This window comes from Rhinatrema bivittatum, chromosome 7 (genome assembly GCF_901001135.1).
Source record: "Rhinatrema bivittatum chromosome 7, aRhiBiv1.1, whole genome shotgun sequence".
In the NCBI taxonomy this organism is placed as follows: domain Eukaryota; kingdom Metazoa; phylum Chordata; class Amphibia; order Gymnophiona; family Rhinatrematidae; genus Rhinatrema; species Rhinatrema bivittatum.
Genome location: NC_042621.1, coordinates 303,109,664 through 303,137,302, shown reverse-complemented (window position 1 = coordinate 303,137,302; position 27,639 = coordinate 303,109,664). Strand labels below are relative to the sequence as shown.

Sequence of the window (27,639 nt, the reverse complement as noted above, 5' to 3'; positions counted from 1 at the left end):
AATTCTTTTTCACTCAACGCACAATAAAGCTCTGGAATTTGTTGCCAAAGGATGTGGTTAGAGCAGTTAGTGTAGCTGGGTTCAAAAAAGGTTTGGATAAGTTCTTGGAGGAGAAGTCCATTAACGGCTATTAATCAAGTTTACTTAGGGAATAGCCACTGCTATTAATTGCATCAGTAGCATGGGATCTTCTTGGTGTTTGGGTCCTTGCCAGGTTCTTGTGGCCTGGTTTGGCCTCTGTTGGAAACCGAATGCTGGGCTTGATGGACGCTTGGTCTGACCCAGCATGGCAATTTCTTATGTTCTTATGATGTACAGAGAATAGGAAGTAGGGCAGAGGGAGACCAGAATGGCCCATCCAGATTTGTCCACTTTGGGTAGATGCACGTAAATCTCCATCTGTAACTCACGCTGCCCTCCAGATCTGTCCCAGTCATACCCCAAATTTTCCAGTACCTTGCTAAGTCCTAGTCCCATCTCAAGAGTGCCTTTTTTGCCCCACTAAGGGCCTTGTGTAACAAACTGTGAATAAAAACATGAGCTAAATTTTGCCTCACATTTTCTTTACTCAGAGACAGTAAAAATGGAGCTAATTGCTCTTCCACTAAGCTAATGGTATGCTAATGGTATGCTAATGGTATGCTAATGCATCAGGAGTTTAAAAAGCACGCTAACCTGAAAGACACACAAAATAGGGTTTATGCGCCGAAAACAATATTTATGTGCACAAAACACAGTTCGTGTGCCCAAAATAATAATTTATTTACAAATGATATTCTCTGTGCAGAAAACGTGACTTGCGCGTCAGTCCTGAGTATAGAACCCCTGCACTCCCGGTTCAGCTTGAGAAACTTTACTGCAGCTCTGACATAGACGACTGATTTTCCAACTCTTATTTAAAAGCCCCTGAAGAAGAAATCTTCGAAACACCAGCGGTGTCGGGCGTTTCAGCAGAGCAGAGCTGACGAGCTCCGGTGCTCTAGCTTTAGTTCTTTGGAAAAAATAAGTTCTCCATCTCATAAGAGTTTCACTTTAAAGTTGATGTTTGTATACCTTTAATGGTTGGAAAAATGTAACCAAAAAATTTGAAAAAATTTGTCTTGCTTTAAAGAGAAGCGGCAGTGTTCATCACATAATTGAAAAGGGTTACCCCGTGATTAAAGTTGAACGAGCAGCTACACTGATACAAGTGTATAAAAGTTAAAACGCTGTTTCAGCGGATATGTACGTTTGCTCATTTATGAGGGTGTACCTAATTCAGTGAATTACGTTAACATATGTGATTTTCCATTGAGTTATGGAACTCAGTACAGGCATCTCAAGGGAATATCGTTTAAGAAAAATGTGCAGGTTTGTTGCAATAGAAGAGAGCCCTATCCTGGTGGAGAATCTATTTATGTATGTGTGTACAGAGCCCCATCAGTGTTATCAGCTTGACACTGTACATCTAGGGCATTCTTATTCAAAGGCTTATTTTCATGGACATTACCTTTTCCTCTGACATCTTATTGGTGGCAAGGCTCCCAACTTGCTTACCATCTTATTGAGGGCATGGTTCCCCCTAACCTTAAGTTTTTAAAGAAGCCTTTTCTTCCCTGATCAGAAAGACTGTCAGTGAACCTCTTTTCTCATAATTTGGGATCCAAGGTAATTGGAGTTGTTTGAAGGATACTTTTTGAGCCTGCCAGTGATCCCGATGCTACAGTGGTTTGCACTGACCACCTTAGCTCATCATAGTATAATAGACATTGTAGCAGCAACAAAGCAATTTTTTTAACCAAAGGTACTGGTGAAAAGTTCTCCAGAGTCGTCAGTGGAATATTCACATGGCGAATCATCTGATGTTTGCATGATAATAGTAAGCGGACTGGTATCCCTTTGTCAGCACATCTGTCTCTATTCGTGGAGGATAGTTCTCCGCAATTCCTTGAATGGTTGTAGAAAAATCACAAAGGACGTTGAGTCTTCAAGGTTATAGAATATCTTACATTTAATGCTTCCTTCATCTTCTAGAGCATCATTGTTGTTTGGTCTCCCATTTGGACCACCTCAGACAACCCAATCACATCTTGAGGGGAAGTCGTTCCTTCGCCAATGAGCATTAGAGCTTGTTCTTCCTGACAACCGTAACGGGATTCTATTTCCGCTCTGCTTCTCATCTTTAAGGCTGCTCAAACCAATGTTCCCCTAGAGGTTCACAATGAACTCCTCTCATTCCACTTTGACATGCTTTTCAAAGCAGGATGGTGGATGAATACTCAAAAGCCAATGGAATGTACCTTCTGGTGTTTTGGTTGCTCATAGGTCTTCACTAATTTGTCAGTGGTGCTAGTAGCACACTTAGACCACTGTGGAATATATATCTGCTTATGCCCAGTTGAATGGCTGGTGTCAGAATGTGATACAACTTTCAACCCTCAGTCCTTAAATATTATTGCTTCAGGGTGTGAATAGCTTTGGTAAAGGAAGGTACGTTCTCCCACAATATTGGGTCAATAATACTTCATTTGCACCACATGGTGGCAGCAGGGTTTATAGTCCTCTTTCACCCCTAAACTTGAGAGCTCTCCCTCAGCACTTCCTGGATTCATTCCTGTTACACCTATTATTATACTTTATATTGGTTCCTTGATGATGAACATATCCCTTCTTACCTGGCTACATCTATTGGACAGGAGAATGCTTCCCTTTTCAATTTTATTCTGTATCCGGTGTCACTGGCTCCTTCTGTTCAGACCATGCTCTATTATGGAACATATTTGTTTTCAAGATAAACTTGTTGGAGCTGTGAACCATTCTGGTTTCTGCTAGAGGTACTCTTACCATCTCATGAAAGAAATGGGATTGCAATCCAAACTGAAAGTTAAATGGTAATCTATGAAAGCAAGTAAGGAGGCACAGTGTCTGTAACTCTCTGCCAAGAATTTCAGCAGATTAGGCATGAGCTCTTGGTCACAAGTCCTCCCTTCATGGAACCGAGCTTCCCAGAGTCTCTCGACTCGTTAGTAGGGTCTTCCAATCTAACAGATGGGCCATCCTTTTGGGTTCTTACCCTTAGTCCTTTTTGTGTTGAAAAGCAATCAAAAAGGCAGAATAGCTGGTTCCATCCTACTGAGAGACTACAGATCTTCTCTGGCCCGTTTTTGGCTATCTTGGGAGGCAAACCTACTGTCTGCATTTCCGCAACTGCAGCTAGTTTATTTAGACATTTTATATACTGTCCTTCCAATTATAAATCACAACGGTCTATCAGCGCTGGTGTAATGTGGTCATATTTCCTGGATCCTAATAATATTCTTGCTGCAGCATTTTGCAATAGTTGTAATGGTTTTAAGTTGCTAGCTGGTGGACCTAGTAGTAGGGAGTTGCAGTAGTCAGGGTTTGAGAAGATTAGAGTTTGCAGTACGTACGGAAGTCTGCAAGAGTTAATGGTTTCAACCGATGTAGAAATACGTAACTTGGTGTAACCTATCTTAATTAGTTTACTGATGTGATTTTCATTGAGACGTCATCTAACTGTACACCTAAATCCCGTACTGGTGATGGTAAGAATGGTTCAGAAAGTTTTTTTAGATTGGCCTAGCTTGACCCACTCAGGGTATGTTCTTCTCATATTTCATCCGTTAATCTGTCCTTCCGATTCTTCTGAGAGGTGAGCAGGGGAAAGGTCTCTCCCTTCTGAACTATCATTTGTTCAACCTAATTGCTAGGGAGTTCAATGCGTAATCGTTTCCTTTTCACTGTTCAGAGAAGTCAAGAGCATGTGCTGTGTGACAAGGAAGCCGTACCCCAAAGAGAAGTAGATATTCTCATCCAGGTACCAGCAAGGCCCTCTGTTTCCCTTCACCTACTCTACCGAGGATCTACGTCAGTACTTGTTTCCCCTTTTCCCCACACTACTGAATACACAGGCTAAATAAGCTGCATAAGGGTTATCTAGCTAACTAGGTGAGGCACTCAGTGACTGAATATGCATCTTTTTGTTTAGCAATAGCTTCCACCATTTTACGTGCCCCCTGCATCACTCACTGGTTTGTAGTTCCCTGGATCTCTCCTGTAGTCATGGTAGGACACTGTGACAGGCATCCTTGCCCTGCTGCCTGTGCTGTACCTGTTCTGTGGTGGGGCAGTGTGTGTGTGTGAGGGAAGCTTGCACTGCTGCTGCCTGTGCTGTACCTGTTCTGTGGTGGGGCAGTGTGTGTGTGAGGGAAGCTTGCACTGCTGCTGCCTGTGCTGTACCTGTTCTGTGGTGGGGCAGTGTGTGTGTGTGTGAGGGAAGCTTGCACTGCTGCTGCCTGTGCTGTACCTGTTCTGTGGTGGGGCAGTGTGTGTGTGTGAGGGAAGCTTGCACTGCTGCTGCCTGTGCTGTACCTGTTCTGTGGTGGGGCAGTGTGTGTGTGAGGGAAGCTTGCACTGCTGCTGCCTGTGCTGTACCTGTTCTGTGGTGGGGCAGTGTGTGTGTGAGGGAAGCTTGCACTGCTGCTGCCTGTGCTGTACCTGTTCTGTGGTGGGGCAGTGTGTGTGTGTGAGGGAAGCTTGCACTGCCGCTGCCTGTGCTGTACCTGTTCTGTGGTGGGGCAGTGTGTGTGTGAGGGAAGCTTGCACTGCCGCTGCCTGTGCTGTACCTGTTCTGTGTTGGGGCAGAGTGTGTGTGTGTGAGGGAAGCCTGACATTTATTCTTTTTATGAATATGATTTTACTATTATGATTTCATATTTTTCTTGATTTTATTATTTAATGTTTTATGAAGAATGGTAATGTTTCTGTTTTTCTATTGTTGCTCTGCATACAGAGGCCGGCTTGCTGTGGGTTCCAGTTCAGTTCTTCTCAGCACATTTCTGTTTATGCTTTCTGATCTTTTTTGGGCTGATTCAGTAAAATTCGCGGGAGAATGGGCACTCCGAGGCGAGCGCCTGCTCTCCCAACGCGCACGATTCTGTATTTAAATGAGGGCCCGCGCTAATAAGGAGGCGCTAGGGACACTAGCACGTCCCTAGCGCCTCCTTATTGACAGAAGCGGTGGCTGTCAGCGGGTTAGTTTTTGGGGGGGTTGGACACGCGTTTTCCTCGCGCTATTACCCCTTACTGTATCAGGGGTAATGTTAGCGTGTGGAAGATGCGTGTCTAGACGGGGGGCTAACCGTACTGAATCAGCCTGTTTGTTCTGTATTTGCTGAGGGTCTCTCTGTGTTCTGCGTATGTGACCGAGGTGAGGTATTCTGCTGGATGTAGGGATCTGTAGCAGCCTGGTTTCCTAATAGGAGTTTGATTGGTGTTCTAGGGCCTGGTGTAATGTGTGCAGTGCTGCCTTTTCATAGATAAGGTTGTTGGGGTTGTTTTGGCAAGGGAGGTTTACTATATTGTAATGGTAATTCAGTTTATTCATGGCTTTCTGAGGGCCGAGCTCACACCCAATGTGCATTACATAAAGTCTAATTCCATAGGAGCTCCACGTGTCTTTTTTGCAGGGTTTTCTGGTTGGCAGCACAGCAGTGCTTGTAAATATAATGTGCAGGTTGAAAGTGATATTTTTGCCCCAAAAGATGTCCTTTTGGATGTTCTTTTTCATATAAAATCTGTTATAAGTGCATCATTTAATTGTGCGTTTCTGTAAAGGGTGTGGGAGCGCGGGGAGGGGTTGTATATGCAAGGCTGTACGGTTTGCTTAGGGTACCTCATACCCTTCCCTATCCATATTGGGGAGGGGGTCAGTTTTAAAAAAAAAGAAATATGATTGCAGGAGGGAACTGGGTTTTGCCGGGCCTGGGACAGACAGTAATTGTTCGCAGCGGTCCTGGGTGTGTAAGTGTGAGGGAAGCTGCGCGCGTGTTTGTGAGGACGGCTTGTGCTGTGGCTGTTTTCTTGCATGGCTGAGGGGAGATAGCATCCAGTGCTGACAATCTGATGCTTTTCCAAGCGTGAGAATTGCTAAAAATGAAAAGGCAGTGGCTGTTAAGTGCGCTCTGCCTCGCTCTCAGTGTATTAATTAATCAGTTGTCGTCCTTGTTTGCAGGAAGTGTGAAATCTCCACACAGGAGGACACTGAGTGCGGACACCTCCAAAGTGAGCCCGCCGGAGACCCCACTGGACCAGCACACGTCGCCGTTTGCTGTGCTCGGCGATCCCTTTTCACTCCCCGGCGCCGCCGCCACGGGCCAGAAGTTCGCCACGCTGCCAAGGCAGAGGAACCCCTTCGAGGCGGAGGGGAGGTCCTGGGGGGGCAGCAGCCAGGACGCGCTCCCCAGGAAGGAGAAGAAGGAGAAGGTCAGCCTCTTTGAGCGGGTGACCGGCAAGAAGGACGGCAAGAAGTCGGAGAAGGTCAGCAACGGGGCGTCGGAGGCCTGGCGGGATCTCCACTCGCCCGGTGCCACGGGGCAGGCGCTTCCGGAGGGCCTGGATTTTGAGCTGACGAATCCGTTTGCAGCAAACTTCAAGCTGGCGAGTGCCATGGCCGGGTGAGTTTGGGGGACCTTTGATGCCGTAGTACTGAGCCGCGTCCCCCTGCCCCCGCTCACTGGAGGAGGCTGCTGCAGCACTATACAGCTCCCTCATGTCTTCAGAGGTGCTGCTGTCTCCTTTCCTGGTGGGCTCCCTAGATAGGTGGAAGGGGTGGGGGGTGGGAGAGAGTTCCTGCGATACACTGAGTCTGAGGCTGTTTGTGCTAAAGGTATTTTCTCATGCCAGTGCTACAGAAAGCAGTGTGTTTGTACTGTGGAGCTGCCAGAGGAGCATCTGAGTTCCAGATCACAGATCGGCCAGGCTGAACTGCGATTTGACGATAACATCTTTATCGGGGAGATGATTGCTGGTCCCAGCAGCACCTAATGTACGGGCCAGTACTCATAAGAACCTGCCATACTGGGTCAGCCCAAGGGTCCATCAAGCCCAGCATCCTGTTTCCAACAGAGGCCAAAACCAGGCCACAAGAACCTGGCAATTACCCAAACTACTGATGCTGGCAAACAGTGGCTACTCCCTATTGATTAATAGCAGGTAATGGACTTCTCCTCCAGGAACTTATCCAAACCTTTTTTAAACCCAGCTACACTAACTGCACTAACCACATCCTCCAGCAACGAATTCCAGAGCTTAATTGTGCGTTGAGTGAAAAAGATTTTTCTCCAATTAGTTTTAAATGTGCTACTTGCAAACTTCATGGAGGAGCCCCCTACTCCCTGTATTATCCAAAGGGGTAGATAACCGATTCACGTTTCCCTGTTCAAGTCCTTGCGTGATTTTGTAGACCTCCATCAAAGCATTTTACCCATGTTCATCAGCTGTCAAACAATGCAGGACTCTGCCACCAAGCACGGATTTTCAGCCTCTTTGGAAGAAGGTGGGGCCTGTTTGAGCCGTACAGGCACAGATTGCATTTTTGAATCTACGTGCAAACTTGTAGCTGGAGAGAGAAAAACCCAGGTGCCCGCTTTATCCAAGCAAAAGACCGCCCAGTGCTTTGTCTTTGAGTTCGGGTGCCAAGTCCATGCTCCTGCGACTGCTGGAGCACTGTCGCCTCCACGAGACCCCCTGGCTGCCACTTATCCTTGGGTGACCCTGGGTCCTTGTGCCTCTGTTTCCTGAAAGCCCTTTCACCCTCCCAGCGTCCCTTTACTCGCAGATCCTCGGCCTCCCCCACGGAACGGGTCCTCGGCCTCCCCCATGGAGCGCGGGGCTAGGGTGGGACTGGGGCCGGGTGCGTCCCGGGAGTTTGCCTCCCCACGCGTACGCCCCGGCTGGGAGTTTGCACCCGCGGCTCCCCCTGCCAGAGATTGGTCTCCCACCCCCGTGGATTCAGCATCCCTCGTCCTAGCAGTCTGCCGTTCAGGCGGTCGCCGTGATGCCCTCTGCGTTGAAGATCTGTCTGTGTTCAGGACGAAAGAGCCGTTCCTCTCACTGACTGTTGTGCACAATTTTTATGTTTTTAAATGTTTTATTTTCTAAAAAAATGGCAGATACTCAGTTCTGTGATATCCCATAAAAATTCCAGAGCTTACACATTCAAACAAAATAGTACGGCTGAACGTGCTCCCTCCACGTTACCCTGGGTCTGGTCTGAGAGAAGAGAAAAAGATGTCTGTCTATGAGTAACTCGTGCCAAGGGTTTAATTCTGGTATAACCCTCATAGAAACAGCAGTATGGAAGTGGCAAGCCGTTCAATTAAAGATCTAAAGATTCGTGACTCCGTCCCAAGCTCCGGGTGTGCACAGGCTTTAGTGTGCAATTCACCTCTGAATGTGCCTTAACCCGGCCTCCCCTGTGGGTACTATAAAGTCCAGTATGGCAGGAATCCGATTTCGGGGAGAGGACAAAAGAGAGATTACGAGGTCCTGCTATTAATAAGGATCCGGTAGAGTGCATTCGTTTAATATGGAAAAGACGCCCCCCAGCCTGCTGCCACTGGCAAACTTTGCTCGTGTCCGTGCCATCGGCTCATAAACCATGCAGGACCCTGCATGGCCGTCGGGGCTCGACGGCCCATCCTTTGCCCCTGCCGTGATTTTAGCCACCAGCGACGCGTTGGGAGTAACGATCGTCCGGCTTCTCCGCTCGTTAATTAAGTCAGTACAAAAGCCACTCTCTCGCCCGAGCTGTGGTGCCCCATTTACCAGCGAGGGGTAAATGGGCAGAACGCTGTACAGTGCCGGCGGGCAAGCAGCCGGTTAATGTCGCTCATGCAGCCACACAACGCCCTCCCCCCCGCCCAAGCTAGGAGACTGGAAGTATTTTCACACCAAGCGTATCGGACAATTTATAGGCCTGGTCAGAACGCGTCGTGGCTTGTCGGACAGCGCCCTGTGATGGTGAAGCAAAAGCCCCAAGGTCTTCCCCACTGGCCGGGCAGCTTTAACGATGCCTGGTGACAGCGCACCAAAATTTCAATTCAGTCAATTAAAGGTACAGTAAAAAAAAAAAAAAAAAAAGAGTTAAAGCGGCAGCATTGCGCAGACTTTAATTTTAAGTATTTCAGTTGGGGGTTAATTTTCTTGGCTTTAGGAAATTTTGTTTATTTTATTGGGTTATTGACATTAATGATGCTTTAAAAGAAACCGTTGTGATCAGCGCCCTTGAAGTGTCCTCTACAATCCTGCCCTGAAGTACAAGCTGAGCAAAGTATTTACGTGGGATTATTAACACTGCTAGCAAAGGAAAAAAAAGGCTTAAAACCAAAACCCGCAGCATTTCATTTGTGACGAGAGAGAGAGTGGAGGAGATGCAATGACCAGGCCGGTATTTCTGCCTTCTTTCACTGCTGATAGACTCTGAAAGATGTGTGCTAAAATTTGTAGTATTTTACAGTCTGGAAAGAGGTTAATGATAACTTTTATATTTTCATTTTGCAGAGTAGAATGTAAAAAAAAAAAAAATTAAGATCCTTTTTTATGTTCAGATTTTTTTCTTTCAATTCTTATAACAGCTTTATTTATTTTTATTTTATTTATAAATATTTCTGTATGGCCTTCTAAGTTAAGTTAAAAAAGATCAATCAAAAAATGCGCGCCCTCGGTGGTAGAACCTTTAGCCCAGTATTTTAATAACCTCCGGGAGGGAAAAGGCATAGGGCCCCACAACAATACAGCTGGCATTACAGTTATTCCGAAACCTGGGCGAGATCCGGCACAATGTGGCTCTTATGGGCCCATATCGTTAATCAATATGGATCTTAAAATTTTGGCACGCGTAATGGCTCAGAGGCTCAATAGATTTCTTTCGCAGCTCGTACATACTGATCAGGTAGGATTTATCCCACAGCGCATGGCGGCGGATAATATTAGGAAGGTTATTGATCTCATATGGTGGGCTAGGAAAACACACACACCTGCGGTATTATTATCCCTAGACGCAGAAAAAGCCTTCGACTTAGTGCATTGGCCCTTTCTTTTCTCCACTTTAAGACGAATGGACTTTGGGCCTTTCTTCTTGCATTGGTTACAACAGTTATATGCCAACCCCTCGGCGAGGGTTAAAGTGAATGGTGGATATGGGACTGCCTTTCCTATTGGAAGAGGTACCAGACAAGGGTGTCCTCTCTCACCCCTGCTCTTTGCCTTGTACCTTGAACCCTTAGTAACCCGAATCAGAAAAGCTAGGGATATACACGGAGTCAGATTGGGGCCTGAAGAATATAAGGCATCTCTGTTTGCCGACTATATCCTCTTAACTTTGACTAATCCAATACCATCCCTGGAGGGGGTAACCCGTGAGCTACAGCAATTTGGCAAAGTGGCAGGACTCAGAGTGAACTTCTCTAAGTCTGAATTACTTGATGTGACTCTGAGTCCGGTAGAAATACAAACCATAAGCAGCAAGTTTCCATATAAATGGGCAAAATCCCATATAAAGTATCTGGGGGTTCACTTATCTGCTAAGTTAACGGACCTGTATTATTAAATTATGTACCGCTACTCGATAACTTAACGTTGGATATGAGCCGTTGGAATAGACGCACCTTCTCATGGCTGGGAAGAATAGCCATCACTAAAATGACAATCCTGCCCAAATTTCTCTACTTATTTTCTGTCCTACCGGTGGAGATCTCTCCGATTCTGATCCGCCGTTGGCAAAAAAGGATATTTGATTTTATCTGGCGCAGACGTCCTCCCCGAATAGCGCGTCAGGTTTTATATCTTCCAAAGTCCCAGGGGGGACTGGGAGTTCCTAATCTTCTAGGGTACTATAGGGCAGCTCACCTGCGGGCGGTAATTGACATTCACCGTCATCTGGAAATTAAACAATGGGTGACGATTGAACAGGCTCTTTTAGGTTCCATGGCCTTGCAAGCCATATTTTGGCAGCCTAGAGACACGTGGCGGACCGTTAAGGACGTCACATGGTCCCTACAGGTCACGTTGAACATCTGGAAGCAGAGCAGACGGCAAGTAGTCGGGGACTATAAATATTTCTACCAAACCTCTCTTCTTTATAATAGACATATTTTACAGGTGGCGGCTTGGAGGACTGCGGGTATCACCACAGTTGGTCAATTGATGTCCCAAGGGTCGCTCTTATCTATGCAGGGCCTCATGGATATCTCCCCCTTCCGTTCAAAAGATTTCCTGGCATATGCTCAAGCAGCTCATTTTCTTCAGACTATTCACCGTGCTAAAGAGTTACGACCCAGTCGCTCGCTGTTTGAGTCATTGGTGCAAAATAGTGACAGACTGAAGGGTATCATTTCTAAAATATATCAAGCACTTTTTCCAGCTAGTAAGGAAATTAGTACATTTGAGAGGCAATGGGCGTTGGACTTGGGGGAGCAATTAAGCCCACAATTTTGGGAGGCCATATTATATTATGCTAGGAAGTGTTCCATTTCCGCAGGCCTGCGTGAAAATTGTTATAAAATGATATACAGATGGTACCTCGCCCCAGATAAAATCCACAGGATATATCCGGATGCTTCGGACTCCTGCTGGCGCAACTGTGGAAGTAGAGGTACTTATTTCCATATATGGTGGGACTGTCCAAAACTTCAAATCTTTTGGGAACTTCTATTTGCCTGGTTGAGTGACCTGTTTCATGTGCCTCTTCAAGCGTCAGCTCTGATGGCTTTACTGCGTGTGTTTCCAGATGTCCTTCTTAAAAACCGGCAGCGCTTCTGTTCTCATACTTTTATAGCTGCTCGCAATTTGATAGCAGTAAAGTGGAAAACAGAACAGGTACCGAAGGTGCCAGAGGTCATAGATAAATTACATTTATACTATCGTTTGGCTTCATTAACAGCTACCAAATATGGGAGAATGGCCGCCTTTCGTGCCTCATGGAAATCGTTTGTGGAATATATTTCTTGTATGTAATCTGTTGTTTGATTAAGAGCTTAACTGTTCCTGGATAACTGGGGTGGGAGTGGATTATTCTTTACAAATATTCATATAGGGTATGAGAGTATTCGGGGGTGTGAATAAGCACTCATCATTTATCTTGGGGGATTCTGTAACAGAACGATTAGAGCTCCCCTGCATAGGTGGGGTTGGGGAGGGAGGGGGGGAATTGGGGAAGTATTCTGTATTATGTATTCATCTTGCTATTGTAATAACTTTGTTACAATGAAAGTTAATAAAAGTATTAATTTAAAAAAAAAAAAAAAAAAGATCAATCAAGGAGGTGTCCATCAGCAAAATCTGAACGACATATGAAAGCTCGTCCTACATCGCCATGCTAGAATCGGGGACGCTGCTGTACTGCTCATCAGCAGAACATCCCACTGGTACACAAAGGCTCCCTGGAGGCAGAGAAACTGGCAGAAAAGATGCACAGAAATTGTGATGCAATATTGGAATGTAAATGGAGACCTAGAAATAAACTCAATTGCAGTGGATCCAGGAGGTGTAGAAGCTGCTGATCTTGGACTCTTATTTTAATAAAAGTATATCATTTATTTATTTATTTAAAAAGTATTTATATACCGTTTTTTAAAAAAGAAATTTTATCAAAAACGGTTCACAGATTTAAAACCAAAAATAAAATAATCAAAATAAAATGGAATTTTTAAACTTTACATAAAAATTGGTAATAACTAGACAGAATGCTAGTATATAAGGTTATTAAAAATATAAAAAGTTTGGAACCATGGGCTTATTGTTTTGGGGGAAAAGGGGAACGGGAGGAGGAAGGGGAAGTGGGAGAAATAGAGCGTAAAAATTATATGAGATAAAGGGAAGAAGGGAGAAGGGTATGATAGTTGGAAACGTGTGAATGAGCAGGTATGTTGTAGTTATGTGTAGTATAAATGGGATTGTAATGGGTGTAACTATGTTTAAGAGGGTAATTTCGGTATTGATGATTAAGTTTAATTAGAAGACGTGTTGAATGCAAGTTGAAAAAGATATGTTTTGAGAGATTTTTTGAAATGTGCAGGGTTGGATATCGAGCGAAGATGGTTTGGTAAAGTGTTCCAAAGTGTTGGACTGGCTATTGAAAAGGCTCTTTTTCTAGTGAGGTCTAATCTGGCTTGTTTAGGAGAAGGGATATCTAGTAAATTTTGGTTAAGTGATCTTAAGTGTCGCGTCGGTTTGTATATGCGCAGTATTGAACAAAGCCAGGTAGAAGTATGATTATGGTTATGAATTAAACTATGGATAATAGAGAGAATTTTGTATTTTATTCTGAACTTTATGGGTAACCAGTGTAATGATTGTAGAATAGGGGTGATATGATGACGTAAAGATGTTCTGGTTAGTATCCGGGCTGCAGAGTTTTGGATCAGTTGAAGGGGGTATAGTGAAGAGTCTGACAATCCTAGGAAGAGAGCATTACAATAGTCTAAGCCAGAGAAGATTAAGGATTGAAGAATGGTTCTGTAATCTCGGTAAAATAGCAGAGGACGAAGATGTTTTAACAGACGTAGTTTGAAAAACGATTTTTTTGTAAGTGAGGATATGTGTTGTTTTAGAGAAAGATCTGAATTAATGTTTACACCTAGGCTTATAGCAGAGCGTGTTATGGGGATAGTAACATTATTGATTGTAAGATGTGATGGTGGACCTAATGAAGAATCAGAGATGGAAGTTAAGTATACGAGCTCAGTTTTTGCTGGATTCAGTTTTAATCGATTGTGGGAGAGCCAAGAGTTGATTGTAGATAAGTATAGAGAAACTAAAGATAGAGTGTCTGACCAGGATGATTTATATGGGACAAAAAATTGGATGTCGTCTGCATAAATTTTGAACTGAAGATTAAGAGAGGATAGAATGTAGCATAAAGGAAGTAGATATATGTTGAACAGAATAGGAGAAAGAGATGAGCCCTGAGGAACGCCGGAATTAATGATATATGGGGAAGAGCAGTGCTGACTATAATTGACTTGTTGAGGTCGGTTGGAGAGGAAGGATGTAAACCAGTTCAAAACTGTACCTGTGATGCCTATGTTTTGAAGACCTGAAATGAGTATCTGATGATTAATGGTATCGAATGCTGCTGATATATCTAAGAAAACTATAATGTAGTCTGTATATGAGTCGAATGCACGGAAAAAAGTATCAAAAGAGGATAGAAGAAGTGTTTCTGTGGAATGACCTTTTCTAAATCCATGTTGATTAATATGAAGAATATTGTGCTCTGTAAGAAAATTGGTTAACTGATGGAGTACTACAGATTCTATTAGTTTGGCCAGGGAAGTAAGAGATGCTATAGGTCTGTAATTGTTGAGATCAGATGTATTTTTTGCTTTAGCTTTTAAGATTGGTAGTATAGAGGTCTTTTTTAAAGTGTGGGGGAATTCACCTGATTCTAGAGATTGATTAACTATGTATGTGGGGTCGGAGCTTGACCCCAGTACCAATCCAGAAACGCTTGCTATGTTGTGCGTTGGATCTCCTGCTTGCTTTGCACATTAATGCATTGGAGCTGAACGCTTTTGGAGCCATAATTGTTTCCAAGTTGACTTAGGGAATAGCCACTGCTATTAATTGCATCAGTAGCATGGGAATCTTCTTAGTTTTTGGGTACTTGCCAGGTTCTTGTGGCCTGGTTTGGCCTCTGTTGGAAACAGGATGCTGGGCTTGATGGACCCTTGGTCTGACCCAGCATGGCAATTTATGTTCTTATGTTCATGGTGGGGCAAATGTATCCCTCTAACTCTGAGATGTCCAACCTTTTCACATCCGGGGCCACATTGCAATTTTTCTCTTACTGGCAAGCAATTTTTGACAAAGTTATTAACACAAAAACTGCATTTCTATGAACAAGCTTCAAATCAGACTACCTTCTTAGTTTACTCCTTCATTCCTGTATTGAGCACTGCTTCAGTGACATAGCTTAGGTACAAATGATCATGGAGTGAAAAAGTGACAAGTGCGTGGTTTCAGAAGACATCGATGGCAGGGCCACCCTTACCATACAATCCCATATAGGAGATACGAGGAGGAGTTCGGAAAGCTGAGTGCATGGCCATTAAATGCCAATGACGCTTCACAAGAACCACTATTTTATGTGAAAGATTAGAGAATCTCAATACACGTCAGTTCTTCTGTTGGTCTGGATTTATATTCTAGTAATGACTTACGATCTGACTACTTAGAATGAAGATAAGCACGTTTGATAGCTTTCTTAGGATTATCCTCGGGCATAACATCTTTGTTTCAGATCCTGGCAGCAGTGTGAAAAATCTGAAGATTTCAAGCGCAACCTTCTGATTGTACAGGATTGCCCAACGGGGAGGCCGCCTTCGAACAGTCATTGATGAAAACTTTCAAAGCGCAGAAGATTGTTGCGCTCTATTGGTTTCCAAAATACAGTAGTGGGGATGGTTGCATCCTGTCTCTGAATTTACATTTCTAAAAATGATATAGAGTCCTGATCATGATTTAAAGTGAACCATGATTAGTTGTCTTGACAATTCAGCCATCTATGAAAAATCAAGAGTAGTTCTTCTGATCCACTCCAGATCAAGAAAATACCAATAAATCAACTTCAGAGGCTGACACAGTTAAATTCAGGGATGGAATAGTTGACCAGTTCTTGAAAAGCCAACATGGAGAGATTAGCAACATTGGGCGCTGCAGGAGAACCTTTGGATACTCCGTGTATTTGGTGGTAATGTTGTACTGAAACACAGTATATGGGCTAAAGATAAAAGAAACCCTGCAGGTATCCGTTGTTGACTGAGGCCTGCGTTCCACTAGATCTTGGACTAAAATTGTGGGAAGTTGGTGTACAACGATCCAAGGTCTAATGAAACAAAAATGGTAATTTAGAGAGACTGCAACGGTCTCAACACATGGGAAGACTCCTAAATATATGATTTAGACAATCTCAATGCAGGTTATAAAAATGTCTAAGAAAATAGCTAGCGGTTCAAAGAGAGACCCATTCGCAGCTACAAGAGAACAACAAAAGGGATTCTCCAATGTTTTACACAGTAATGACGGCAGAAAAAGACCAAATGGTCCATCCAGCCTGCCCAGCAAGCTTCCCATGGTAGTAACTGCCGCTCCGTGCAGGTTACCTCCATGTTTCTGTTTTGTGCACCTTCGGGACAATGTAAGGCACTGTAAGAATGACTGTTCCTGGTTAGTTTAAAAAGCCTTGTTCAGGCGCTTTTTCCAATCTAGAGGTAGGATCTGAGGACAGACACTTATAATATTGAGAATCCCAAAGATGTTTCTGCATCTTGTTGATGTAATTGGTGGTGTTCATAACAACCGTCCCTCACACACCTTTATCCGGCGGCTTAGTGATTCGATCTTTATTATTTCCCAGAGGGCTTCTCTTTCCGCTGATGAAAGTTTAGGTGCTTTTGAATGGAAGCCGCTTCCTGAGTGGATGGATTCTCTCTGATTGCTTTATATAAAGTGTGTGAAATCTGACTCCATAGAGCAGTAAGTGATACTCTCACAAAAGGCATATTCCCCCTTTTCTAGTCTGTGTGTGTAATTCTGTGATGCCTCTCATGAATATTCTAGTTGTTACGAGCGCGAAGGCACGGTCTCTTCTGGCAGGAGATGTGAGCCCTTGGATCGCCATGCCACTCAGGGAGGAGCCCTGAGAGCACAGCGAGAGGTGAGTTGATGCAAGCACGGGCAGACAAGGAGCAGAACAAGGCTGGAATGAAGACAAGGAAACTGAAGGTCTGACCCTCTACCAGACCTCCATGCCTCAGGAAGACCAACAACGCAATGATGGTCAATGAACAGTCCTCCAACCGTTCCAAGCCCTTTCGGACCTGCCGCTGGATAACGGCAATAGGCAGCAGGCTGGACAGAGGAAGAGGGCAGACGGAGGCCTTGAAACATGGAAAACTCTGGACGAAGACTCAGGCGAGGACACTTGGACGAAGACTCAAGTTACTTAGGAGATTCAAGCTAAGATACTGGGACAAAGACGTAGCACAGAGGACGAGGGGTTAGGATCAAAGTGCTGGGTTGAGACTGCGATGCAGCGCGCCCTACACAGCCCACTCAAGGGGCTGATCGCGAGCACCCTGGGCTCAAAGCAGGCTCTAGACGAGGTGTGGAGTAGATGAGACTGGAACATGGCAAAGATCCCGAAGAGGCCTGCACCAGGGCATACCCTACACAGCCGCCTGTGGCTGGTCACGGACCAAGCTGAAGCGGAGCAGGTTCAAACAGAGTCTTAGACATGGACGGTTGCAAATGCAAGGGGCTCCGAAGACCGGGACAGGATTCAAGCTCAGGATAGCAAGATACAGGATTCACAGACAACTCGGGGTTCAAGACTTAGGATACAAGCAGAAGTCTTCTGGAGGCTTGCACTGCGGAGGAGAAGATGGCCTTGTTCCATGAGGCGCCCTACACAGCCCGCCCCTGGGCTGGTCACGGACCATGACAGTGGCACGCCGGGAAAATGGACATCAAGGAACCAAGGAACTGGAGGCAGAGGCAAGACAAAGGCATCAGGAAGGAACATCTGACATCAGGAACATGGAGACATCTGGAGGTACAGACGAAGGAGGTCCGAGGGACAAGACCAGGACATCAAGGACATCAGGAACATGAAGATGGAGCCGTCAAAGCAGGAGAAGACCTCTGAGGAACTGGACCGAAGATGAGGACACAGATGACTGTGAGACTCGAACCAAAGGTCCTGAATGAAGGCAGGCAGGGCCCTTTTATAGGACTGAAGCAGAACAGGCTGATGACATCACTTCCACGGACTGCGGGACTTTTCCCGCCGCTGGCCCTTTAAAGAGTGCAGGAGAGGTGTGAGCCCACACTTAAGGTGAAGCAGGAGTGCAGACAGCGGCTCGGCGTCCCTTCCACGTGGAAGGCCATGCTGGCGGCGTTCCTGCCACGAAGAAGCTGAAGAAGGGACGGCTTCTCTGCCGCTAAGGACCCCGGGCAGTGGCTCCAGCCGCGAAGGACGGCTCCCGGTGGGTTCAGCCGGGCCGCGGCCTCCGGGGGACGGCGGCAGTGGCAGGGCTGCTGCTGCGCTTGAGGCGCCAGCTGAAGGTAAGTAGGTGGAGAGGCCTGCTCTGCGGGCAGGAATGGTAACACTAGTGGCTCTACAAGCCGAGGTCTGGGGTTTCCCCCGTGTTCCTGATGCACAAATCCTCAGTGTCGGTTTACAAGAGAGACCTGACTCTCTTTTTATGAAGTTCTCCTGTTCTGTTGAGCTTTTAATTGCTTTGTTAAAATTCCCCCAAACGTTTCTTGACTTATGAGCAGAACTTGCTCTGCACCCAAGCTTCAGGCGCACAACACGTGTGCATTCTGGGCTCTCTTTAGGAGGCTCCTAGGCTTAGTTTTTCTTGGACTGATTTGTCGGCTGTAAAGTGAGGGGATATTCGTATTGGTATTGTCATTATTTCAATGACTTGCTGACATATAGGTGAGCAAACCTTTCAAACCATGGACTTCTTCCATTGAACAGTTGGTTGGGGGTCTCCGAGATGGGTTGTGTATCGTAAACAAAAAACAAACCCCCAGGCAGCAAGGAGACGACAGGCTCCCTGCACGCCTAGGCAACCCTGTGTCGTAAGACGGAGCCCTGCGAAAACGACAATGTGGCGCAAAATGGCACTGACCCAAGCTGTGCAAAGTCAGCACTGCCAATACTGCACTGGGCCCTAGAACCCCAAGATACCTGCGATTGGGAAGTAAGCTGGACTGCTGTCGGTGGATGTCTGTGCAGAATCTGTGCCTCTCCTGGGACGCAGGGGGGGTCACAAGCTGGAATCAGAAGCGGGCGGATCCGATGCAGTCCCCACAGCAGAGAACTGAAGCAGGAATGCGTTTCCTCCTAACGGAGAAACCCAAAGAGGTGCCAGCAAAGAGCGAGCAGGAAGAGCGGCACGTGGGCCGTGGAAGTAGGGGGGAGAGCGCAGTGAAACGTGGCATCCTGCCCCCCCCCCCAGGCCAGAAACGTGAGCTGGGAGTTAGGCTCGCTGACTCGGCGCTCCCCGCCCTGCAGCCAGCAGGATCCTGCGTGTTTGACGCTGCCGGGGAGGGGAGTACGTTAGGTGCCAGTCGGCGATTGTTAGCAGCCAGGGAAAATGGTTTTCCTTATTTGCTTCCACTTTTTTTTTACACCTCTTGTTCTTGCTGTTTGTTTCCTTTGCGCTGCTTTTTGAGTTTAATTATTTATATTTTTAATCTTCCTGTCCTTCCTCCAAACAGTGCGGGGAGTCACATAGAAAGGCGCTAGAGGCCCCCCCCTGTTTACCCCCTCCTGGGCTGCTCTCTAGCACTGCCCATCTGCCTGCTCGTCCTCCTCCTTACCCTCTCCTCCACTGCCTCCTGGGGGAAGGGATGCGCTTGCTGTCCTCATCAGCCAGGTCTTCCTGCGGCCTTGGGGAGGGGCAGGGGTTCTTGTGCGACTGTCCAGCTCTTCTCCTGCTTTTTGCAGGTGGAAACTTGCAGGGTGGCTCTGCTAATCTCATGCCCCTCTTTATAGGGCCCTGGTGAGACCTCACGTGCAATACTGCGTTCAGTTCTGGAGATCCCCCACCTTCAAAGGGATAGAAACAGGATGGAGTCGCTCCAGAGGGAGGCTGCTAAAACGGGCAGTGGTCTTCCTTCTATAGCATAGGGGGAGAGACTTAAAGATGTAAATGTGTGCAATCACAGCAAGGCCCCAGTAGAGGAAAGGCGAGAGAGGGGAGATGTGCTAGAGACATGCAGAGGAGGTCGGCCTCTATTGAAGGAAAGGAGGCTGCAGAATGAGGGGGAAGGGGGAAATGTTTCTTTACAGAGAGGGTGGTGGATGCATGGAAGGGTCTCCCCGTGGAGGTGGTGGGGACAAAACCGCTCTCTGAATTCAGGAAAGCCTGGGACAAGCACACGGGATCTCTGAGGAAGTGATGCCAAATCGATTGGACAGACGGATGGTCCCCACAGTCTGTCTATTTATTTATTTAGACATTGGCTGCTTGTTTTTACATTGTAGCTTGTATAATTTAGAAAGGTTAATGTCCATAATAACTTCGAAATGTTAACATTTAACTTGTGATTTGGAGAAAAATAGAAATAAAAATAAAATGAGACAGATTTAATTATTTACAGTGACTTTCACAAAGGGAACATCTAGTGTAGCTGGCAGGGGCCTGGGTATTAATGGGGTGAAAGGGGGGGGAAACAGGGGTGCCTTGCAAGAAGGTGAAAGTAGGAGATTAGGATTAGTGTGAGAATGGAAGCAGTTTACAGGTTTAACAAACGGCGTGCAAGATAATCACCAGTCGCCCTCAGCACAAAGTGCCCCTGCCACCCCCGCAAGACCCCCACCATGCCACAAATCATCCTCCCACTTCTCCACAGCGTGGAAAGCCGTCGTGTGTGCTACTGGCGCCGCCCACGTTCTGGCTCCCAGCGGGTACGAGCAGATAGAGACCACGCGGGGGCCGCCTCGGGCAGCACCATTCAGTCACCCGGAGTGGCCGAGGGTGGCGGAGGCGACGCAGGCGGAATAATAAAGTCCAGGAGACATTTTAAAAGTATTTTTAAAAACCCCGCAGTAAACGAACAGAGTATAAAGTGAAAATTTCTCAATTTACAAGGACGGGCAGGTGCGAAAGGGAAAAGCATCTTTAATTTTAATGTGTGGTTGGAAGCTCTTTAGAGGAAGCGGCCAGGCTATATTAACAAGGTCTTGGGAGACGGTGGACGGGTAATTAACAGGACCTAGCCAGCTCGAGTTTAGGTAATTAATGAGCTCCCACGGTCTGGCCGCTCTGCGTTTCAGCAGGACATGTTGCTGCTAGTCGCCAGGGTCCCGTGCCAAATGCTGGGTGAAACTTCCCTCGGGCCTCCCTGCAAAATAACGAGAACATGGAAAAGTGGCTCTTGGCAGAGTTGCCGGCTTGCTCTCATTTCTGGCAAAAAATCAATCCATTTCCCCTTCAAGGGGCAGAATGGTGCTGAGTCTCAGAAGCTTTGAGTGTGTGTGTGAGTGCTGTAAAGGACTTAGGTTGAATTTGTTGACCAGGAAAGTCAGATTAAGCCACATTTTTTTGTTTTCAGCCGGGTCCTTAGAGGCACAGGAAAAAGAAAGTGAGATGGAGGGGCTTAGGGCTTCTCCTGCATCCCTAGGCCCTGCCTTCTGGCAGGTGGCTGCTGTGCTCCCCTCTCCGTGTCTGATTTCCAGGGGATTCTGGGGGCGTGCATTTTATTACGCTCACCTTTCCAAATCCAAGCAGCAGACGAGAGTTGCATTCAGAGTGCCGTCTACGAAAGCCCCGCGTTGAGACTTGCGCTGAAACTCGCCGCGCGGTTTTAACGTGGACGCGTGACGATGCAGTCAGCGCAGGCCGGTCGCACGTTTTCACTCTGGGAGCTTGGAAAGGATTTATGCTCACAAAACTCAGACTAGGTTTACTGAGCCACGAATTTTGTTTTGTTTTGTTTTTGAATAGGGGCGGTCCTGTGATATTTTTCCCCTTCCCAGCAAAAATATCCTGGCAGGATCACAGTGTTTTGTCTCGCGGAAAAAAAATCTGCGACTTAAAAGAATGCAGCTGGGCCCTACAAATCTCGCGATGGCAGCGTGGCGAGGTGATCGCGTTAAAGAGCCATGCGGCCTGACCTGAACCACCACCAAAAAGAGTTATAAAAAAAAAAAACAACCCACTAGGGGTCTCACTAGACCCTCTGCCCACTCCGGTCCTGCCATATGAGGTGGCTCCACAGAAAGAAAGTTTAAAATTAAAGTCGACCACACAGACTTCCCAACACCCCCAAGATCTGCCCTTCTGATCTCCTCCCCTTTCCCCTTATTCCCAACCCAAAAAAACCTTCCCTGGTGATGCAGTGCCCCCACCCCGGACCCCCCCCCCCCTACCTTTAAACAGTTCAGGGGTGGTCAGCGGAGAGCTCTGGGCCTGGTTGGCCCCATTTTCACCCCTGTGATGGTCCCGGGATGGGACCCCTCTGTGGGTTTGGTTGTTTTTTTTTTTTACTTTTGGGGGGCAGGGTTCATGACCCTTTAATTCTAGCGTGGGAGCATTGGGACCTGTACCAGGATTCTGGTGCCCCCACGCTAAAATAACTTTTTCTGAAAAGGTGTGGCTAAAATTACGTGGCAGAAAAATGTGCAAGTTAGCCGCATTATTGTAGTTACATACAATGGAGGATGCATTAACTGCTCTGCATGTATTATGTGATTTTTATGCATGCGAAGCAGCTGATTGTGATAGGGGCAATGAGCGATATCAGGAGTACAGCGTCCTGTGCCTGTATTGTACAATATACAGCGTCTATTGCATGTTGTATCTCTGTCACAGCTTGATAAATCACATCACTTAGCCGGAGAACGTGTCTTGGATGTTCCTTATCTAGTTACTTATAGCTGAAGAACTTGAAAACCTAACCAGCTGTATTGGAATGTTTTGTGGCTGGGTAACCTGCCACGTAACCGGATGTATTTAAAAGGTACCCGGTTAAGTGGCAGTAAATAAATAACTTTTGGACTTGTAAGCCCAAACCATGAATCCCCCCACCCCTGAAAACACTGTGACAGTAACTGGAGCCACCATGCCTACCCCCTCCCCAGAAGCTGGACCTGACCCTTCCTTCCCCAGCCACCCGCGGTCTCTCTTGTACCTTAGAGCGCAGGAGCGGGTAAGAGACCACGGCTCCCGGCCAGGCTTTCACAAGCGTCCGCTCTTCTTGGCAAGACACGGAGAAGGCAGGCTTGGGGTGCCAGCCCCCACTGCTGGCGGGGAGGGCATCGGGCTGTGTAGTTTAACGGGCTATTTATTTATTTATTTTCCCTATACCGGTGTTCGATTTTACATATCACATTGGTTTACGTTCATTTGATTTTACATATCACATCCGTTTACATTCAACCAAAACATGCAGGAAATCGGGCATTTCCTTTGTCTAATACATTGAACAATTGTAACATGGAAGTGGTTAACAAGGGATATGAATGGAACATGGAAATGGTTAACGAGGGAGAGGAACATTAATGGAGGTCAAAGTGAAAGGAACTCTTATCAAGTTGTAGTCAGGCGTAGGATTTACGTCTTATAGTTAGGACAAGGTGGAAGAGCTTCTATCTTACAGTGGTCATGCCCAGAGATAATATCTTACATTGGAGTCTCAGTGGTCAGTGAGAGGTTAATAGAATAATAAGGGTGTATGTCGGTTGACTGGGCTGTAGGGTTTGTTCTGGTGTTGGAGTTTGGTCGTGTTATTGCAGCGAAGGCTTTAAGAAATAGCCAGGTTTTAAGCTTTTTCTTGAAGGACTGGGGTGATGGGTCTGATCTGAGATCTGTGGGGAGCTTGTTCCACAGGGTGGGTCCGGCAAGTGATAGCGTTCGTTCTCTTGTTGATAATTTGGTGTTTCTTTTGGTGAAGGTGCTTGTAGGAGTCCGGTACTTGATGAGCGTGGAGGTGGTGAGTGTGGTGGTGATGAGCGTGGTCCGGTACTTGGTGGAGTGAGGAGGTGAAGGGGTGTAGTTAGCCAGTTGGAATTGTTGCTTTGGAGAATTTTATGAGCAGTGGTTAAAGCTTTGTATTGGATTCTTTGGTGAATGGGCAGCCAGTGTAGCTGGTTGAGTATAGGTGTGTTATAGGCTCTGTTCTTCTGCTGTTGGTGAGGGCTCTAGCGGCGGCATTTTGTAGAAGTTGGATGGGTTTGAGGTCTGATGCTGGGAGGCCTAGGAGTAGGGAGTTGCAGTAGTCGAGCTTGAAAAACAGGAGGGCCTGTAGGACTGTGCGAAAGTCTTGTGGGTAGAGGAGTGTTTTGAGTTTGCGTAGGATCTGGAGTTTATAGAATCCATCTTTCAAAATGTTGTTGATGTGTTTTTTGAAGTGAAATTGGGTATCTCTGAGGCGGCCCTAAAGTTACCTGGCTGACTTAGCTGGATGTGTTTAAAAATGTGCTGCGTAACTTTTGTAATCCGGTTGGATTTTAGCCGGGTCACGACCGTATCCAGCTAAACTCGAGCCAGGCGAGTGCTTCGGTGTTCAAGCAGGTGCCATTTAATTGGATGCGTTTGAATATTGGCCCCTAAGCTGCTTTCCCATAGACACAGGGAGGATGGCTTTCAAATAGCCGCGCGCGGCAGCCTACGTGGCCGCGCGTATCTGTCCCCTGGAACACAGGCGCGTATTTATGCTGAGCAAGTTGGCCAATGTGCAGGCGCCGTGTCTTTTAAAACAGGAAGTTACAGGCACATGTCTTGGCTCCGGACTGCCCCCCCTTTTTTTTTTTACACGCGGTGTTTTGAATTTTTATAAAATTCGGAATACACAAGCAGAGGCCACTTGCACGCACATAGGCTCATCTTTATGTGCGAAAATGTGCCCGAGCATGGGGAAGAAGCCTTGGTAGATAAAGCTGTAAGCCCTCTGGGGACAGGGAAATATCTCCAATGAAAAGGCAGGAGCTCAGGCTAAGCTTTAAAAGATAAAGCAGGATGTTCGCACACGAGACCCAGCGCCGAGCTGCAGCTCCTGCCGTTGGCCGACACCAGCACCAAACGCTATCCTGCGCCTCCGACCAGCGCTAAGACAACGCGAGTTAAACCGGCGCACCTCCCTGCACTGGGGGGGCGCGGGAGAGCTAGCTACCGCCTTCACCTGCTTGCTCTTTCCATGCGAGGCTCCCAAGCAGGACGCGCAGTTTTTTTTTTGTGCACAAAACTCCTTGCTGCACCGGGAGTGTACAACAGAGCAAAACTGTGCCCTCTGCTGGACGCCCCTTATTGCATCATCCCCTAGCTTTGTATCTCAGGTAGTGGAGGATGAAGCAGGATTTGAATTCTGGTTTCCCTGACTCTCAGCCTGATGCTCCTCCCCTCCCAGGAGAGATTCAGAGCCGTCTCATGACAGGCCTTTTACTCACACTGCTCGGTGACACTAAGAGCTGGAGAAGGATGCAAGTAAAGCATGAAAACAGCACGGACAGCTGAAGAGCTGATCTTCATCAGAGCCCCATGCATGCCTCTGACTGATGCACGTAAAGCATGAATACAGCACGGACAGCTGAAGAGCAGACCTTCATCAAAGCCCCATGCATGCATCAGACTGATAAACATAAAGCATGAATACAGCATGGACAGCTGAAGAGCTGATCTTCATCAGAGCCCCATGCATGCCTCTGGCTGATACACGTAAAGCATGAATACAGCACGGACAGCTGAAGAGCAGACGTTCATTAGAGCCCCATGCATACATCAGACTGATACACGTAAAGCATGAATACAGCAGGGACAGCTAACGAGTGGATCTTCATTAGAGCCCCATGCAGGCATCAGACTGATACACGTAAAGCATGAATACAGCACAGACAGCTAACGAGTGGATCTTCATTAGAGCCCCATGCAGGCATCAGACTGATACACGTAAAGCATGAATACAGCACAGACAGCTGAAGAGCAGATCTTCATCAGAGCCCCATGCAGGTGTCACACTGATACACATAAAGCATGAATACAGCACGGACAGCTAACGAGTGGATCTTCATCAGAGCCCCATGCAGGCGTCACACTGATACACATAAAGCATGAATACAGCACAGACAGCTGAAGAGCAGATGTTCATCAGAGCCCCATGCATGCATCTGACTGATACACGTAAAGCATGAATACAGCACGGACAGCTAACGAGAGGATCTTCATCAGGGCCCCATGAGGTCATCACACTATTTTTTTATTTAAAATTTCTTCTTATCGCTCTAAGCGCATAAGAATAAAACATTGATAATAAAATACCCACTAAAACGCGAAGCGCTGCATCACATCAAATAAACTATAAAAATGGACTGCGAGCAGAGGACAGCGGACGAGCAGAGAGTGTGAAGAAGTAAGTTTTCAGCTCCTGGTTGCAGTAGTGGAAGTGGTAACGCCGCAGGCAAAGAATTCCAATGTCAGTCTGGCAACTGAGAAGGACCCCTCGGGGAGGATCTCAGCCCTGCCCTCGCGTACGGAGGGAACATCGAGCATCAGGGTTATATCCCTGCAGCCTCAAATTTCCACAGACTGGAAGATCACTCCCAAGCAATTTCTGAATAAGGAGAGCAGCTTGATGGCGAATACGCCAGGCACCTGGAAGCCAATGCAGATCAATCAGTACAGGAGAGCCGGGAGCTCTGGCCAGGGATCAGCCGTGCAGCGGGCGTTTGCAAGAGTTGTAGGGCCTGAAGGGCGATAGCTGGCAACCAAGATACAGTGATTTGCAACAATCAGTGCTAGATATAATCATGGCCTGTGTAACAGAGCGAAATACAGCATAACCCAGTAATTAAGATCCAAAGCCAGCTTATTATGACGCATCCAGGTATTTATTCCCATAAGCAAGATGTAAGCATATAAAGCATGAATACAGTAGGGATGACTGACAAGCAGGTCTTCATCAGAGCCTTATGTGGATGTGTCACTGATACATGTAAAGCAAGAATACGGCACGAACAGATGAGGAGCGGATCTTACAGGCGTCACACTGCAAGGAAAGTGGGAATACAGCACGGACAGCTGAGGAGTAGATCTTCAATAGAGACCCATGGTGGTGTCATATTTATGTACGGAAAATGTGGATATAGCACAGACAGCTAAAGAGCAGATCTCCAAAAGAGCCCTGCGGAGGTGTTGCATTAATGCATGGAAAGTGTGAATACAGCACGGACAGCTGAAGACCGAAATACAGGCATCTCACTGATAATGCGCAGGGCGCGGTTTTCCCCACTGCTTGCACATCTGCAAAGTCAGCAGGGGCTTTTCCTTTGAAAATTGCATAAGGAAACCTGTCCCTGCCTTCGCTTGCCCCCTCCTTTCTGTGAAAGCTCTGAAGTCCGCGGCGCGTTGCTCCAGCCTCTCCAGCTGGGAGTGCAAATCTGAAACATCCCATTTCTTTAGGAAACGCACGCTGCTCTTACCAGTGGAAAGGCCTTTGAAAACTGCTCGCCCGAAGCACGAATTCAGCAGCAGGGACCCGCTGAAGGAGTGTTTTAGAAACGCAGGTCAGGCTGCGCTGAGAAGTGAGGAGCTCTGACTTTTTCACGAGGAAGGAGATGGGGGAATATACTGTGGCAGAGCAGAGAAGCAGGGCCAGGTGGTCTAACAGAGCCGTCCTCCCCATCTACACAGTGCCCGCCAGTGCCAAACTGCAGCCCCCTGCCACAGGTACAGGACCCCTCCCTCCCCCGTGCACGAGTCTTCCGACCTTGGACCTGATTTCCTGGCCGGGAGAGCGAGAGCCCTTGGTGCTTGGCAGTCGGCGCTGAAAAACACACACAGCATTCAGTAATTGTGTTTGCTCGCTCACGTGCCTGATTTAGTTAGCGCTGTGCGAAGCCCCGCTCGGCCTCCCGCGCAAGAGGACATGAAGAAGCTGTGTGCGCTGCCGTCGCCCTGCCTTGACCTTAGCCAGCACGACGCGGGCTCCGGGTCTCATCCCCACACCTCCCAAATTGACGGCACGCTCCGTGACATGGAAGAGGCTCGGCGAGGCCTTCTGCTTGGCTTCCCGCGTTTCCGCCCTCTTTCTGAATGACGCTTGGGGCATGAGATGAAGGGGAGGGGGACCATGTCCGATCGGGTCCCCCCCCTCTGGGTGCATGCATGCTTGCCTGCGTTCATTTGTACGCTGCCTTTCAGGAGCCGGTGTGGCCGAGTCTATTGAATGCCGTTCAGTTCACATTCCTTTTCTTCTGCTTTGAGGTTTATAATGGACAAGGTACTGCCTTTTACAAACTAAAGGCTTAACGGGCTCGGTGCCTTGGTTCAATTCTTATTTAATTGC

General features: G+C 47.0%; 1 protein-coding gene across 1 annotated transcript in view; it reads left to right on the top strand.

Annotated features, from left to right (window-relative positions):
• RAB11FIP2 (RAB11 family interacting protein 2) overlaps positions 1–27,639 on the top strand; it is a 140,695-nt gene that overhangs the window by 88,112 nt on the left and 24,944 nt on the right. The window contains exon 3 of the mRNA XM_029610493.1: positions 6,014–6,455. Within this exon, the coding sequence (XP_029466353.1) occupies positions 6,014–6,455 (442 nt within the window). The remainder of the gene's footprint in view (positions 1–6,013; positions 6,456–27,639) is intronic.